Source organism: Candoia aspera, chromosome 2 (assembly GCF_035149785.1).
Source record: "Candoia aspera isolate rCanAsp1 chromosome 2, rCanAsp1.hap2, whole genome shotgun sequence".
Lineage (NCBI taxonomy): Eukaryota > Metazoa > Chordata > Lepidosauria > Squamata > Boidae > Candoia > Candoia aspera.
Genome location: NC_086154.1, coordinates 124,747,356 through 124,763,822, shown reverse-complemented (window position 1 = coordinate 124,763,822; position 16,467 = coordinate 124,747,356). Strand labels below are relative to the sequence as shown.

Here is a 16,467-nt window from a genome sequence, read left to right as displayed (position 1 = left end):
TTCTGTTGTCTTGTTTTACAGCGGCTTTCCTCACACAGTCTGTCTGCCTAGATGATACAACGGTAAAGTTTGAAATCTGGGACACAGCTGGTCAGGAAAGATATCACAGTTTGGCTCCTATGTATTACCGAGGGGCTCAGGCTGCCATTGTGGTATATGATATAACCAACCAAGTAAGTTTCCACTGTTTGCTAATGTGCAGAGAGAAGGGGGTATTGTTAACCTGAAGGGTCTGCTAATAGGCAGTGTTTTAGCTTCTTTAAACTCCTATCCCTATCCTCTGCACATACAGATCATTTTAGTGCAGGGCAGAGAATTTAGCCTCCTTCCAGTCTCCTGCTATAGATGGCTGTTTCCGTTTAGGGATTGCTGGGTGCCAGGAGAGTTAAAGCCTCTCCCTGCAGACCTCCTTATTGGAATTGCAACCTTGATAAAGGTCACTGTTTTGTTGCAGTTGTTGTCCCCATTACCCCCCAGATGTTTGATCAGCTGGACGATTGGGAAAAATAGCTACCAGATTCAGAACGCACAGAACGTTGGAGGTTCTTTCTGGGTTTTTGAGTTGCCCATTTAAAGTAGGTGACAGTTGATCAGAAACGCTACCCCTGCCTGATCAGAGACTTGTGCAATACAAGTTTAATATGGGCACAGAATTCTTCATAGTGGTTGACTTCTGATTTCTTTGAAAACCATACATTGCTATCTGTGTCTATCAGGAATGCGGATGGGCAATCCACAGCCCCTGGACCTGTTTTTTGGGGGGCCTGTTTTTTGTAGCTCCCTGGTAACTCACTGCTGAAATTAGAAGGCAAATTCCTGCAAACAACAGGTACAATTTTGGATAGAAATATATATGAATCATTGGAGAGGCTTAACACACTTAAATAGCCAAGGCTTCCCCAGATTGTGAAGGATTCTTATCCAGCCCATTTGTCATGCGCTGCCTGCCTCTGAATAATACTCAGACACTGGTTCGTGGATCAGGCTCTGATTTATTCACAGCGCAGTTACAGCGTTGGAAGAAAAAAGCTGAGAGTGACAGGAGCGCGCCGGTGCGGGGTTTAAATACCCCGCGCCGGTCAGCGCCCCCTCACTCGCGGTCACGTCACCCCCCTTTGTCCAATACGTTGCCCTGCCGGTGGGTGAGGGGTTCCGGGATCGCCCATCATCAGGTTTTCTATTCCTCTGCTGATTGCTGTCAGCTGGGCGATCTCCGTTGTATTGGCGCTGATGGCTTGGGTGTGCTCCGTGATCCGTTTAGTTATTGTTTGTTGGCCGTTAGTCGTTGTGGGTTGATGGCTACTTATCTTGCACCCCTTCACCTATTTCCTTGCTATTGTCATGTGTGCCATTGCGCTGATGACTTCAGCTCAACGGCACTCATGACATACTGCCCCCTGTCCGAATAGTGCTCCCCCCCGGTTTTCTTTTTCTTTTTTTTTTTTTTTCAGTGGAGCTGTCAAAACGGCACTTTTTTTTTTTTTTTTTTCAAAATTCCCGCCGGAGTAGTTGTCGTCCCTCCCTTTGCTCCTCCCTCTACCACGTGCCTTCCCAGGGTGTGTCCATGGTGCGCATGCTCGGGTCCTGTCCTGGCGTGCGCATGCTCCAGCCACACCCTGTTTGTTTGGCTCAGTTCGGCGAGGAGAGAGGCGTGGCTGGTCGGGTGCTTATCAGCTCCAGGTAGGGCCCTTCTTTTTTCTCATTTAAAGTGCGTCGCCTTTGTTGTATCTCCTGGGCGTTGCCCCCAGGTTGCCCTGTTGACTTGCTTGCCACTCCCCCGCGGCCGGGGGGGCGGGGGGAGGGTGCTGGCGAACGCTTGTCACCACCCCGTGGGCCCGGGGCGGGGGGAGTGAGTCCCGGGGGGGGGAGGTCCACCCAAGTCGCGGGCTTGGGGGGGCCCTTTCCCTTGGGGCACGGGAGGCGGGGGGGGGCCTGCGGGGGGGGGGTTGGCTTGCTGACCTTGGTTGTGGTTTGTCGGGGTATGCCCGGTGAAATGCTCTGGTCAGGTCAGGCGCGTTAACGTTGTGCGCCGCCACCCATTCCGGGTGGGGGAAGTGTTTCCACCTGACCAGATAGTGTAGAGTTCCTCGTTGCTTGCGGGAGTCGAGAATGTCCCTTATCTCGAAGTGGTGTTGCCCGTCGATCATCACCGGTGCGGGCTGTGGCGTGCTTGGGTGCCATCGGGAGGTGGTTGCCGGTTTCAGGAGGCTGGTGTGGAACACCGGGTGGAGTCTCCGTAGGTTGTGTGGCAGGTCCAAGCGTATTGCTACCGGGTTCACTATTTGCGTGACTCGGAATGGCCCGATGTACTTAGGCCCCAGTTTTTTCGAGGGTTGGGTTGACTTTAGGAACTTGGTGGATAGGTAGGCCATATCCCCCGCTTGGAACGTCGGTTGTTGGCGCCGGTGCTTGTCGGCCTGCTCTTTGTAGGCTGCCTGTGCATCCTTCAGCGCCGCCGTGATTACTGGCCATGCTTCCGCGATCTTCCGTCCCCAGTCGCTAGCATCCACCTGGGGTTCCGGGGGTTGAGGTAGCTCCGGTATGGGGACGAAGTCGCGCCCCGAGACTACTTCAAACGGAGTTTTCCCCGTGCTCGTGTGGACGGCGTTGTTGTATGCGACTTCGGCGAACGGGAGCAGTTCAGCCCAGTCGTCTTGGTGGTAGTTAGTATATGATCGTATGAATTGCTCTAAGGTGGCATTAAGAACCTCTGTGGCTCCGTCCGTCTGGGGGTGCCAAGCCGTAGATAGGGCCTGTTGGGTCCCCGTCAGCTTTAGGAAGGCCCGCCAGAATTTGGAGGTGAACTGTGTGCCCCTGTCGGTCACCACACGTGCGGGACATCCGTGTAGCCTGTACACGTGGATGAAGAAGAGTTTGGCTAGCTGTTGTGAGGATGGGACTGACGTGCAGGGGATGAAGTGGGCCTGCTTTGAGAAGTAGTCCTTCACCACCCAAATGGCCGTTTTCTTCTGGCTGGGTGGGAGGTCCACTATAAAATCCATAGAGATTTCCTCCCATGGGCGGGAGGGTTCTGCCACCCGTTGCAATAGCCCCGCGGGTTTGCCTGGTGCCCGTTTGGCCCTAGCGCACGTTGGGCAGGACGCTACGTAGGTTTTTACGTCTCGCCTGAGCGCGGGCCACCAGAATTGACGCCGTGTTAGGTGTAGGGTCTTGAGGAACCCAAAGTGTCCCGCTTGTTTGGCGTCGTGTGACCTATGCAAGATCGCCTGGCGTTGCGAGTCCGGGACGTAGATTCTGCCTTCCCCCCATGCCAGGTCCTGTGCCGTCGTTACCTTGTCGGGGTTTGCCAGGAACCAGGGGTCGGTTTTGAGGGCGGCGGCGAGGTCCGTGCGCATTCCCCCTGGTAGTTGCGGTTGGCTTCTTCCGGTCGCCGGTTGTCCCGCCGTCGGCTGCGCCGTAGAGTCGAGCTGCCTCCGCGCGCCGCTTCGGGTGGTCACGGCCATCCCCAGTTGCGAGGCGGATAGGACCGTCCCAATGGCGTCTGGGGCGGGCTCTTCGTCTTGGGGCAGTCGGGAGAGGGCGTCGGCCAGGAAGTTCTTTTTGCCCGGCATGAACTTCAGCTGGAAATTAAAGCGGCTGAAGAATTGGGCCCATCGGACCTGTTTTGGGCTAAGGCGTCTAGGCGTTCGTAGGGCCTCGAGGTTCCGGTGGTCAGTCCAGACCTCGAATGGTTGGGTGGCTCCCTCGAGTAGGTGTCGCCATGTCTCTAGCGCTGATTTCACCGCGAAGGCTTCTTTCTCCCAGACGTGCCATCGCCTTTCTGTCTCGGAGAACTTCCTTGACAGGTAGGCGCATGGTTTCAGGAGTCCCGTGGGGTCTTTCTGTAGCAGGATGGCTCCCAGGGAGAAGTCTGAGGCGTCGGCTTGGACCACGAACGGCCGTTCTGGGTCCGGGTGCGCGAGGATTGGCTCCGTAGTGAACAGCGCTTTCAGCTTGTTGAATGCGGTCTGGCACGCGGGAGTCCAATTCAGCACTGTGCCTGGGTTCTTGGCGCGTCGGGTGTCCCCCACCCCTTTGGTTTTGAGGAGGTCCGTTAGGGGGAGGGCTATCTCTGCGAACCCCCGGGCGAATGACCTGTAAAAATTCGCGAATCCGAGGAAGCTCTGTAGTTGGCGTCTGTTGCGGGGGCGCTCCCAGTTTAGCACCGTTTCGACTTTTGCGGGGTCCATTTCGATGCCGTCCACGGAGATTCGGTACCCCAGATAGTCTAGGCGCTCTTTGTGAAACTCGCACTTTGTAGGCTTGGCATAGAGCTGCGCCCTTCTGAGCTTGTCGAGGACTTGCCTGACTAGGGTCACATGTTCCTCGTGCGTTTTTGTGTAAATAAGGACGTCGTCGATGTAAACCAGGACCCCTTTGAACAGATGTTCATGCAGTACCTCATTGATGAGCTGCATGAACACCCCAGGGGCCCCCGCGAGTCCGAAGGGCAGTACTTTGTACTGGAAGGCGCCTAGGGGGCAGTTGAACGCCGTCTTCCATTCGTCCCCCTCCCTGATTCGGATGCGATAGTACGCCTCGCGAAGGTCCAGTTTGGAAAAGACTTTGCCCGTGGACAGGTGGGCGAGCATGTCCTTCACCAGGGGTAAGGGGTATTTGTTGGACAGGGAAGCCGCGTTTAGGCCCCGGTAGTCGGTGCAGAGCCGTAGGGTCCCGTCTTTCTTCTCCCGGAATAAGACGGGGGCTCCGACCGGTGAGCATGCTGGCTCTATGAATCCCCTGTCTAGGTTTTTATCGATGAACTCCCGGAGGGTTGCCATCTCCTTCGGGGTCATCGAATAGATCTTTGGTCTAGGTAAGGGGACGTCGGGCAGTAGGTCGATCCGGCAATCCGTCTTGCGGTGGGGGGGTAGTTGGTCAGCTTCTGCCTCTCCGAAGACCTCGGAGAAGTCGGCGTATTGTTCTGGTAGGTCTGCTGTGGTAGCGGCGTTGTCTTGTGTGGTCGCCTCCGCTCGTCCTACCGTGTTGACCGCCGTTGGGCTGTCGCTCCACTCCCGTTGCTGGGGTGCGATGTGGGGCGCGGGGTCCTCCGCTGGTCTCGGAAGTCGTGCTGCTCCCTCCCGCGGTCGGGTTGCCTCCGTCGCCATCTCCCCTTGGGGTTGGAGCTGAGGCTCGGGTCGGGTGGGGTGGGCGTCCATGGCTCCGGGAGTCCGCGGTGCCTCTGGCCTTGGTCGGTCCTCCTCTGTCTCTTGCCGCGTGGCTCGCCCTCCTTGCCCGCGCCGCTCCGGCCTCATCTTGCTGGTCTTCTCGCCGTCTACTCCTCCCGCGGCTCGTTGTCGTCCGGTGGGGCTCGGCGAGGCTGAGTTTAGCACTCTCAGCTTTATGTCATGCGCTGCCTGCCTCTGAATAATACTCAGACACTGGTTCGTGGATCAGGCTCTGATTTATTCACAGCGCAGTTACAGCGTTGGAAGAAAAAAGCTGAGAGTGACAGGAGCGCGCCGGTGCGGGGTTTAAATACCCCGCGCCGGTCAGCGCCCCCTCACTCGCGGTCACGTCACCCCCTTTTGTCCAATACATTGCCCTGCCGGTGGGTGAGGGGTTCCGGGATCGCCCATCATCAGGTTTTCTATTCCTCTGCTGATTGCTGTCAGCTGGGCGATCTCCGTTGTATTGGCGCTGATGGCTTGGGTGTGCTCCGTGATCCGTTTAGTTATTGTTTGTTGGCCGTTAGTCGTTGTGGGTTGATGGCTACTTATCTTGCACCCCTTCACCTATTTCCTTGCTATTGTCATGTGTGCCATTGCGCTGATGACTTCAGCTCAACGGCACTCATGACACCATTTGTGTGATGTTACAGTATTATTGCCAGTCAGCTCTGCCCCTTGGTTACCAAAAAAAGGGCAGCCTTTGTCACCGAAAAACTGCTTGGCCCTTAATTTGAAGAATATATATGCGATCTTCTCGGTGCATTTAGTAAATACAACTCTTGCCCCAAAGAGAATCAAATCATTCTGGAAGGCTTAAAAGATAATATATAACTGGTATTTCTAAAGAGTACTGGTTAAAAAGTTCTTTAGACTGAAATAGAATTTACTTCCTAATCACCATGTTTACATTTTCAACTGAATGTTGCTCTAGAGCCCATTTTTGTGGTACCTACTGTGGGGTGGGTTTGTATCTCATATTCCCTGATGACATTTGATCTCAAATGTGGAAATGTGTGGGGTTTTATTGTACAACCATGTTGGCATTTTGATTCCTGTTATTGGCTGTTGTCTGTCTGTTGCTGTGTTAATGTGAAGATAAAACATTGTCAGCTTTATATTTTCATTAATTTAGGTTTATATTAAGCTAGCTTAAATGTTATGACAGTAAAAGTACTCTTGTCTATAAACTGTGGAACTGTGACATTCCCTGTCCTGTGGAAGGGCAACATCATTTCTTTTGCATTACATTTTGACCTCACAGAAAATTGTAATTTTCCTTGATCCATGCTCTGTGTGCATAAGGATGTGAAATAAGCTTACTCTTTGCATGTACATCAGGTCAATATACATCTCTATTCCCATAATTATTTTTAGAATTGAAGTAATAAGAACATTGCTGTGCTTATCTTTGCTGTGTGGTCATGTGATCAAAATTTGAGTGCTTGGCAGCCCACCTGCATTTATGGCCACAGGATATGGTTCAACTACCCCCACCTGCCTATCTCCCTCCCCATCTCTGCCCTTTTGGCCACCCTTCGCCGACCCCCACCAACCTTCACCAGCTTCTTCCTGCTGCTGATGAGGCGGCCCAGCCTCCCTGCAAGGCCATGGGGAGGCCTTGCAAACTGCCAGCAGCTGCCTTGGCCAGGTGCACCTCATCAGCAGTGGGATGAAGAAGACGGCAAGGTCAGCTGGGACCAGCGGGGGGGGGGCACCAGGGGTAGGCAGCAGCAGAGTGCAGGATGGCCAGAAGGGCAGAGGTGGGGGAGGTAGGCAGGTGGAGAGAGTTGAAGCAGAGGCAAGCGCGGCAGGGCAGAAGTGTGAGGTCCTTGCCTAACAACCGCAACTGGGACTACTGGAACTGCCATTGCTAAGCAGGGCGGTCACATGCTGTTTCACCTAATGACCGCTTTGCTTAGCGATGGAAATTCTGGTCCCAATTAGGGTGGCTAAGCAAGGGCTACCTGTATATATGCAGATATGGTCCACTCAGATTTTACAAATAGATTAAAAACACAACAACTACTTAGTAAAGGCTGTAATGTACCATGATTATGTATCTACAAATAGCTGGAAAGATAAAATCAGATCTCAAAAAGGAAGGAGAGATACTAAGAAGAAAAACAGAATTTGGAATGTTAATACAAAATCAACACCACCTATTAGGACATTTATATACTTTTTTACTTAGATATGACACAAACAAAAAACTATGATAAAATGGACACAAAATTTTAAAGAACCAGTCATAACACAACAATGGGAAGAATTATGGACTAAATCTGTAAGGTTTACATCAAGTTATAACCTAAAGGAAGATTAGTACAAACTGTTCTACACATGGTACACAACCCCATCAATGATATCTAAGATAGATAAATACAGTAATAGATGTTGGAAATGCCATGAAACGGAAGGAACATTTTATCGCATGTGGACAGGTAAAAAACTCCTAAAATGCTGGAAGAGACATACCTAGTACAATGCAGAAAATTTTGGGATTTAAATTTGAAATGAAACCACTTTTCCTACTAGATATAATCTCAGAAAAAACAAGAAACATCATTTAATGAGATATGTTTACAGCAGCAAGAATGAATTTTGCTCATTGTTTGAAGGAGGATACAATTCTGACAATATGTGATTGGGAACTCAAATCTGGAGAATATGCAGCAATGGCAAAACTAACTGTATTTGTACATAATATAAGTTCAAATTTAGGCAAGAATGGTTCCCGTACCTACAGCACATCACACAGCACTGCAGATATAACCATCTACAGTTTGGTATCTAAGAGGGCTTAAATCTTTACAAATATTGCAAATTGGGAGATGTAAAAAAAGGGGAAAGTCAGAAATTTAATAGCTTTTTTTGAAGAAAAGTTTTACTTTTTTTTCTCCTTTGCCTTCTTTTTTTCTTATTTTTTTAGTATTTTAATTTTGTTAAACTTGCTTTGTCCATTATTTTTTCCTTTTGTTAATACACACACATATACCAAGATCAAGTAATTTAACTTAAGACTGAAACCTTTACTAGATAACAAATACCTTGATGTATGTCTCAGCATGTTGTTCTTTCATCTCTTCCTTTCCAATGCTATATTTAACTTTAAATGGAAAAAACAATTATAATGCTTGTAACACTGATACTTTGTAATTAATTGTAATTAATATTGATAAAATTTATACTTTTTCTTCTTTTTCTTCATTTCCAATACTGTAAGGTACCTTTATAACAGAACATCAAAAATTTGATTATGCTATACAAATATAATTGTACTGAAATAATATATCAAGATTTATAATAACACAATAAAAAGGGGGAAAAAAGAGCCAATTTGCCACTTGATCTGAGCTACTGAGATTAATAATAGGAGAGAAATATTACCTTCATGGCCTCTTCCTTTCATGGCTTCCCAGAGGGATTTGGCCACTGTGGAAAATGAAATGCTAAAGTAGTTAGACCTTCATTTTAATCCAAAAGATCTCCTTTTATTCCATGAAAATCAGCCAGTTTGAATAACTGCTGAAATGTTGTATTGGTAGTAGTTAGGAAGTATATTTTTCTTTTGTCTGTACTTCTGATATTTTTGTGTTTTTCTTATCTGAAAGGAAACATTTGCACGAGCAAAAACATGGGTGAAAGAACTCCAACGGCAAGCTAGCCCAAATATTGTTATAGCCTTAGCAGGAAATAAGGCTGATCTTGCCAACAAGCGCATGGTAGAGTATGAAGTAAGTGGTATCTTTTGACTAAGATTAATTTTGGACAGAAGGGATTGTTCACAGTTTGGTGGTGGCTTCTATAATTCTGCAAGGCTAAAGAACATGTCCAGGTGAATGGTGTTAGCTCCCCCTTTCATCTGATAAAAGAAAAGTGAGATAGCCTATGGCTTTCCTAGCTTGTGCAGTTGGAATTCCATAGCTTAATCTCTGTTCCGTGTGATCATTAGCTTCATTAGCTATTGGCTGACCGCTGTTGGGCTAAGCTAATACTGAATCAGAATTTGGGACCATCCAGCTTAATATTTTCAACTCTGGCTTTCTGATTCCTCAGGCAAATATCTTTTAGCCCTGTCCTTTTAATTAGAGATAACTAGGATTAATCTTTAGAGTTTCTGCAATGAAGGGTGACCCCCAAAAGTTGCAAGTATGGCATGCTTACAAATGTTCTATTTTATTTCGTATGTAATACTTTACATGCCTCTGACATAAAGCAGATCTGTATTCCCCACATTTTATTATAAGGCCTTTACCATGAGTTACCCTTATTGCCATACCATTCCACTATATTGATAATTTGGCCCAAAGGAACTACATAATGTGGGTTCAAAATGGTCGCAATGTATATAAGTATAGTACCTGGGAATGTGTGGAAAATTAAAATTTAAGAAAGGGAGGTTTACAAATGGTAAAGCAAGAAGAAAAAGGCTCAGAGCCACAGAATACAGAATCCTTCAACCTTATTTTCCCTCAAATAGTAGCCTCAAAATGGTGACAGCAAAGATGGTTCATGTATGTGAAACTGTATGCAAAGCAAGCTTGTGGATGCAGCTGCTTGGATGTACAGTATTACATTTAGCAGTCTTTGATCACAGTTACAGGCAGTAATTCACACCAGCGTACTACATGTTATTCACAATATAATATCACTAGGAAATGAGAATGATAAACATTCAAAAGCACATTTTTGATTGAGGAATTTCTGAATTGGCCCTTGAACCCTTGTGGTGATTATGCGCTTAAAACTGCTACAAACATCATGCCATTCTCCACATATTTTCCATGTCTGCGAAGCAGTTAGAAATTGCTTTTATTAAATTAATAACGAAATAAAAACAGGTCCAGATTGCATAGAAATGAAATAGAATCAGCAATGATTATTCAATGTTGCAAGATACTTTTATTGAATGTATATAATATCTTTCTTTCTAGACTCCAAAATGTACATTTTTCTCTTAATCCCCACATTAACCCTAAGATCTAGCTTAGGTTGAGAGATGGGTTGCTTTCTTTTGCCCTTTTAGATCTATGATGTTCAAGGCTCAGTGTAGTAAAACTCAGTAGGAAAGTTTTGCAGTATGTGTGAACACAGCATTTTAAATCGAAGGTAGACTCTGAAGCTCATATGCCATTTGCGGTTTGTTTACTTTTCCAAACTGCAGTCTTAGACTTACCTTTGTATGATATTCCCTTATATCTGGCATCATAGCAGAGGCTCTAGATTGAAATGGGGGCTCTACTTAACCTATTTCATCCTAGTGGTTCTGTTAGGAAGGACTAAATGCTTTCCCTTCCCAGTTGCCCAAGGCCATTTATTGCTATTCTTCAAAGATATCCATTCTGAGGATATTGTATTTTAAACTGTGAACAATGTTGTCTACTTTGCTTTATCTAATTTAGAGCATTTAAACTTGTCTAAAGTTCATCCTGTACTTCTCTGTATGATTGTCCTGTAGGAAGCCCAGGCTTATGCAGATGACAACAGTCTATTGTTTATGGAGACATCAGCCAAGACAGCAATGAACGTTAATGATCTCTTCCTGGCAATAGGTAACGGGCAAGGCATTCATTACAATACTTACTAAGGGCTCTGGCTGTATTAAAGTTCAGATGGATTGGTTTCATATCATGTGAAACTGCCTCCTCTTGTTTAAAGGTATTTGCTAAGAACTACTAATTAGAGCACATATAGGGAAATATTCTCCAGCTAGTCTGTTTTAATAGATGCAAATATTTTCTGAAGAGAATGAGAGCTATTTGCAACTATTTCTGTAGGCTTTATGTTACACACTTATAACCTACAATTTAGAGCAGGGATAGGGAACTGTGGCCCTCCAGATGTTGCCCAGCTTACAGCTTTTAGCATCCCTCACCATTAGCCATGCTGGTTGCAAACTTCTGGCGATAGTTCAGCAATTTCTGAAGGGTCACAGGCTCCCCACCCTAATGTAGAGCTTATATTTCATTTCCCCCAAAATGGTTTTTGTGTTCTTAGCATTCTCAAGAAGGAGAAAGTGAGACAGGTACCAGCTGTGCTTTCTAACTGTCTTCAGAGTTTGTGCCCTCTGAGGACCTCAGCTGCTTTACTGGTGAAGTCATCTGTAAATTGAAGTTCTGAGCCTAGTTAGCTAGCAGGGGGCAGCAAAAGACTATTGGTTTTTCTTCAGGGTTTGCTTGGTGCTAGCAAGTGGATTTATAAGGGCTATAATTTCATATTTCAGCCTATTCTGTATAAATCTTCAGTGTACAGCTTTTTGGTGCCAGGAGCTACACTTGGCTTTTAAATAGTATGTTGAGAGTTATGCTCCAAAAAAGGGTGGGCAAGATTAAATTATTTAATTTGGCCTTTGATACCATTTATTTTCCAATCATATATTTAATAATTCCCCCCATCAAATTAAATTACAATTTTGGAACAAGTTTTGCAATTCCTTGGGCCTGTATGCAACCCTGGGATCATACACTGTGTAACTTTGATATAAATAATTATGCATTTATCAAATTCTTGACCAAAAACTAAAGAAATACCACCTCCCACCTAATCAAGTTTGAATGGTAGAGGGGGGGTGTTTTAAACTGGCCCCTTATAAGTTCCAGCTTAGGTAGAAGTGTACTTCTCTGTCCTATAGCCCTTTGCAGTTCTGGTTTTTATGTGATCATACCTATTTAGCATTCAATGTAATATCTATTTTAACTTTAATTTCAGTATTTCCATGATGGATGGAAATATTGGTGTTTTAGTGCAGACCTCCTATTTTGGTATACCTAGGCTCGCTGCTATTATTCCAATGGTCATGCAGGGACCATTTGGTTAGCCAGTGCTGCAGAAACCTGACATTGCTGGTACAAAACTTCAGCAATATCAACATTGCGGAAACCTCATTGGGAATGTCCCCTAGACCAGGGTTTTTCAAACTGTGTCCCCAAACCCCTAGGGTTCTGCAAGAACTTGATGGGCTTTCATAAGAGATGTCCACTCAAGCACAGCCAATTTTCTGTCACTACAGTTTTGCCTCTTGATCAAAGGCTCTGGCATATTTTTTTTAACCTAAAGTTCCCACAGCCTGAAAAAGTTTGAAAATCCCTGCTTTAGACAATTAAATATAGGTGAATTTGCAAAGAGAAACTCTCCTGTCTAGTATGTTCTAAATAATTCCAGAAGAAAAGGGTGATTTCATTTGATGTACAGAGTGATGTGACTGATACGTAGGATCTGTTTTGTCTTGTGATTGCACAAACTATGGATGCCACAGTGTTCAGTTACAACCTGCCCGTTGTATCAGTGATTGTCTAGCAAGCACCTTACACTTGTGCATGAGAATGCAGATTCAAGAAGAATTGCTTAGTATTAACTAGCCTGAAGTATTTTATTTAAAATGTTCATATGAAGCTATCTCATGTGGATGGCTTGCTTTAATTCTCTCTAGTTTTGATTGTTGTGTTTAATGTTGTAGATTGTCTTTAAAGATGGGTTTTTGAAGGCTAAAAGTTGATACGTAAATGGATTAATAACATGTGTTACTATATATTAATATTTAAATATATGTAAATTATAGAATAAAACAACATATAATCAATAAAGTAACTCAAGCAATACAAACCGATGGCAGAAAAGCAATTCTGGTTCAGCAGGGGCCCCAAACATGCTTCTAATATACTGTAAGTTTTAACTCGCCAGACGAAGGCCAGTAATGGTGGAGTAGCATATAGCTGTAGTACAAATGTATTTTATTTATTCAGAACTCTGTAGGATTAAATGAGGTAACCACTTTCCCTCAGTAACATCTTTGTCTGTTCTTCTAGCTAAGAAGCTGCCAAAGAGTGAGCCCCAGAGCACAGGTGGTGCTGTGGGGCGGCGAGGTGTGGACCTTCACGAGCAGTCCCAGCAGAACAAGAGCCAGTGTTGTAGCAACTGAATCGTGGCGTTCAGGCAGCGAGAGATAAGATATAACCTCCATTTCTACCCCACTCCACCTCCCCTCCCCTCCAATAACAGCATTGGCACACTTGGAAGCCGTCCCCTTCCTTCTCCTGAGAGCTCCGTTTAACTGCACTTCTAATGCTTCAGAAACCATCACCAGACGTCTGTTATCACCACCCAAAGGAAAGTGGAGATAGACCGACCGGGGACTTAACTTCCAAAAACAAACTCTTATTCACTTTGTATTATAGGTGCAAATAGCTACCTACTTATTTGGATTTCCCTGCTCTGTGTTCTCCCTGATAATTACTCCTTTCCCTTGCCATCTTTTACCCCTCCAGCGCACGTGCACCCACACACATTCACACTGTCTTTGCTCTGATAAAATATGTGTCCTTTGTCCTATAACATCTACCACCACCCTGCACCTCCTCCCCTTTCCTTCATTTTCTTTAATAATCTGGGGGACAGTCACAAGGAGAAACATAATTCTTGTAGATTTATTTTTTAAGAGCAAGATTAACTGACTTTCTCAAAAAATACTCAGTTTTTTGAGAGGATCCTATTAGGAGGTCTCTTACTCATTTTCCATTTTCAGAAAAGCTGCAGTGTCCTCAGTTAACTTTTTTCAGGGCAGAGTTTTGTGGCTAGATTGGAAAGGATGGTTGTATTTGTTTGGTTTTTCCTGACTATGGCATGAGAGTGGTCCTATGTCTCAATGTCATGAATACAGGAATTAAATGGTTATAAATATAGAGTATAAGAAATACTTTTCAGGACCCTTGGATTGCTCTTGATTGTTGCCTTATATTTTTTGTTGGCCAGGACAATACTGGGTGGGTGGGTGGGTGGGGGGAATGGAAATAAGTATGGCTTTTAAAGTTGGTGTTCCAAGTCAGAAGGCCTCTGTTAACATTCAGTTGTCAGTCCCATTAGGTGAAGAAAGACGGAATCGCTGTCTGTGGAAATAATCTACAAAGAAGACTAAGTTCTCTTTGTTACCTTGGACCCCGTGTCAGGATTCTCCTTGGAGAGGTTCTTTCTGCTTAGCCTGCACCTTGCAGTAACCTATGTACAACCTTTGTCCATTAAGTAGAAAGGTGTTCTGAGTTGCCAAAAGGAAAAAAGTCCATGTGTCCTTAGCAAAACTTGAACAGGGACCGTTCCCAAGGGCCACTGCAGATTTTAGAAGTTTTAAGCTATGTGGTTGGGATGCAGAATGAGAGAAAAAAGGCAGCACTCTTGTTGGCAGGAAATACGAGCAGGAGGACTAGCACTGTACTTGATACGTTTTCCTTGCTGAGAAGCGCCAAGTTTTTTGCCTTCTGAATCCTTCCTGACATACAAGTCTTGGGTCTGTTACATTGCTGAGAAGTAGCACTTTGAGTAGCTGCTTGAGCAGTTCCTTCTCTCAGACCTCAAAGGCCATCGAAACTTGAGAACTGTTTAAAGTAACAGTTTTTTGTGCATGCAAAAACAATAAATTGAGGAGGTGGGTGACTCTGGGATTTTTACTTTCCTGCTATTAGCTAAACAAAAGTAATAGCTTTTAAAAATTAACTGTAGATAGTGCTGTGTTGTAAAACAAAGTACACGACACTCTCAATTCGCCAGCAGCCATCTGTTTCCTTCATAAGAACTGTCTCCCCTCTCAGCTGTGGCCTTTACAAAGTTAATAGCATATTCCTCCAGCCCCATGCTCTCCCCCTAAGTGTTCATATTTTTTTCATGCTTCAAACTTGAGTACAGTTTCTGAAGAGGAGCTGTTTCCCGGTGCTATCTAGATCTGGTTTTAGGAGCGTCTCTTGGCTATATTACGTCTACTCCATGCAAATTTCTCACATGGTTGAATGTTCTACCACAACAGCTTGACATGGGTTTATAAACACACACAAGCACATCTTTTCTTCATTATCTGCCCATGCATTTTAACACTGTGTTTTGCACATAATTTCCTCCTGTGTTCTATATAAAGGCTTGCATTTTCTCCCATTCACTGGTGTAACTTAAGTACTGAGGTCCACTTTATCGGTGTGAGCATTTAGCATTTGAACTCGAAGCCACCCTGTAGCCTTATGTGGAAACTGTTAAACGCTGCACTGCTGCTGGCCTATGACTTCACTATGCGGCCACTATAAAGGCTAGCTATCTCTACTGGTGGCTTTATTGAGCTGGAAGCAATGAATGGAGGCAGACTGGCCCACAGCTTTAATTCTTCAGCAAGATGCTGTAGGATTAAGTTGTACATACTATAACACCTTCTCTCACCCAATTCACCCATACAGTTACCTCTGCAGGTTTAATCTGGCTTTTCTCTAAAAGGCTCATATAGTCTATAAAGCTATTTGTGATCATCTACATTACCTTAAGAATTTCTCAGTACTTCCTGAGACTCATTTCAGATCTAATTCTCATTTTGTTCAAACCCCCATAGTTCTACATGAATCCTGAAATGGAGTCTTGTGCTTACAGATTCATTAACTGTAAAGCCCTTCTTTGCTGACGGTGCTCTGATTAATGTGCATAAAATGACACTTGCAGCCATTGTGGAGAACCCGGGAGGAGTCAGTAAGCGTGTCCTTTCCCTCTTCAGTAAAGCTGAAATACTGCACTGTGCTCAGTTCATGGCAACGGAAAAGTAGATTTTATATCTAAGTATCAAACAAACTCATTTATTTCAGTTATTGCCCACAACTTGTTTTTACTACTTTGCTATTAGCTCCTAGATCAAGTGAGGACACTGCAGCTTTCTCTAAACAGAGCAGTCCCCCTTTTTCTTCAACTTACTCTTCTCATCTGATCAGAATTCTTTTTTTTTGAGAAATTTCTTATATTGCATTTAAAATAACAAATCATGGTAACAGAATTCAACTGCTGATTTACCAATGTATTTAATGTAAGTAAACAAAAATCAGTGTATTAGATGAGCTTGCTGCTTTATTGTGATTTCAAATACATGCCGAATGATGATAGAAATACGAGGTAACTTTGAAAAGTGTAAATATCCTTTTGCAAGGGGAAAGACATGGCACCAACCCAGAGCTAGCCCAGACATAGAAGCAGACTAGATGGCTACTTAGGATACTTTTGAGTTCAAGAAGTTTCCTCCAAAGTGCCTAATAAACCAGGCTTAGCTCTTGGACTCTGGTCAGTCTACTGGAAAAGATAGGGCTACATATGCTAGATCAGTTGACATAAAATAATTACTTAGCTTAAAACCTTGAGCCTGCCGTATGCGAATATGATTCTATATAGCAGAAGACAGTAGAAGAACCAAACCCAGCAGGTTTAGATAAAACCCCTCTTAAAACTCAAGCAGCACAAGTTTTATCTAATGAAAAATAAAGGGATTTGAAATGGATGATAGGATATA

General features: G+C 44.9%; 1 protein-coding gene across 3 annotated transcripts in view; it reads left to right on the top strand.

Annotated features, from left to right (window-relative positions):
- The window catches only part of RAB5B (RAB5B, member RAS oncogene family), a 36,571-nt gene extending 20,553 nt beyond the window's left edge, over positions 1–16,018 (top strand). For all 3 annotated transcript variants that reach the window (XM_063293512.1, XM_063293513.1, XM_063293514.1), the window contains 4 exons: positions 22–173; positions 8,783–8,905; positions 10,630–10,723; positions 12,977–16,018. In XM_063293512.1, coding sequence (XP_063149582.1) covers positions 22–173; positions 8,783–8,905; positions 10,630–10,723; positions 12,977–13,089 — 482 coding nt within the window. In that variant the 3' untranslated portion in view covers positions 13,090–16,018. The remainder of the gene's footprint in view (positions 1–21; positions 174–8,782; positions 8,906–10,629; positions 10,724–12,976) is intronic.
- The last annotated feature ends 449 nt before the right edge of the window (positions 16,019–16,467 follow it).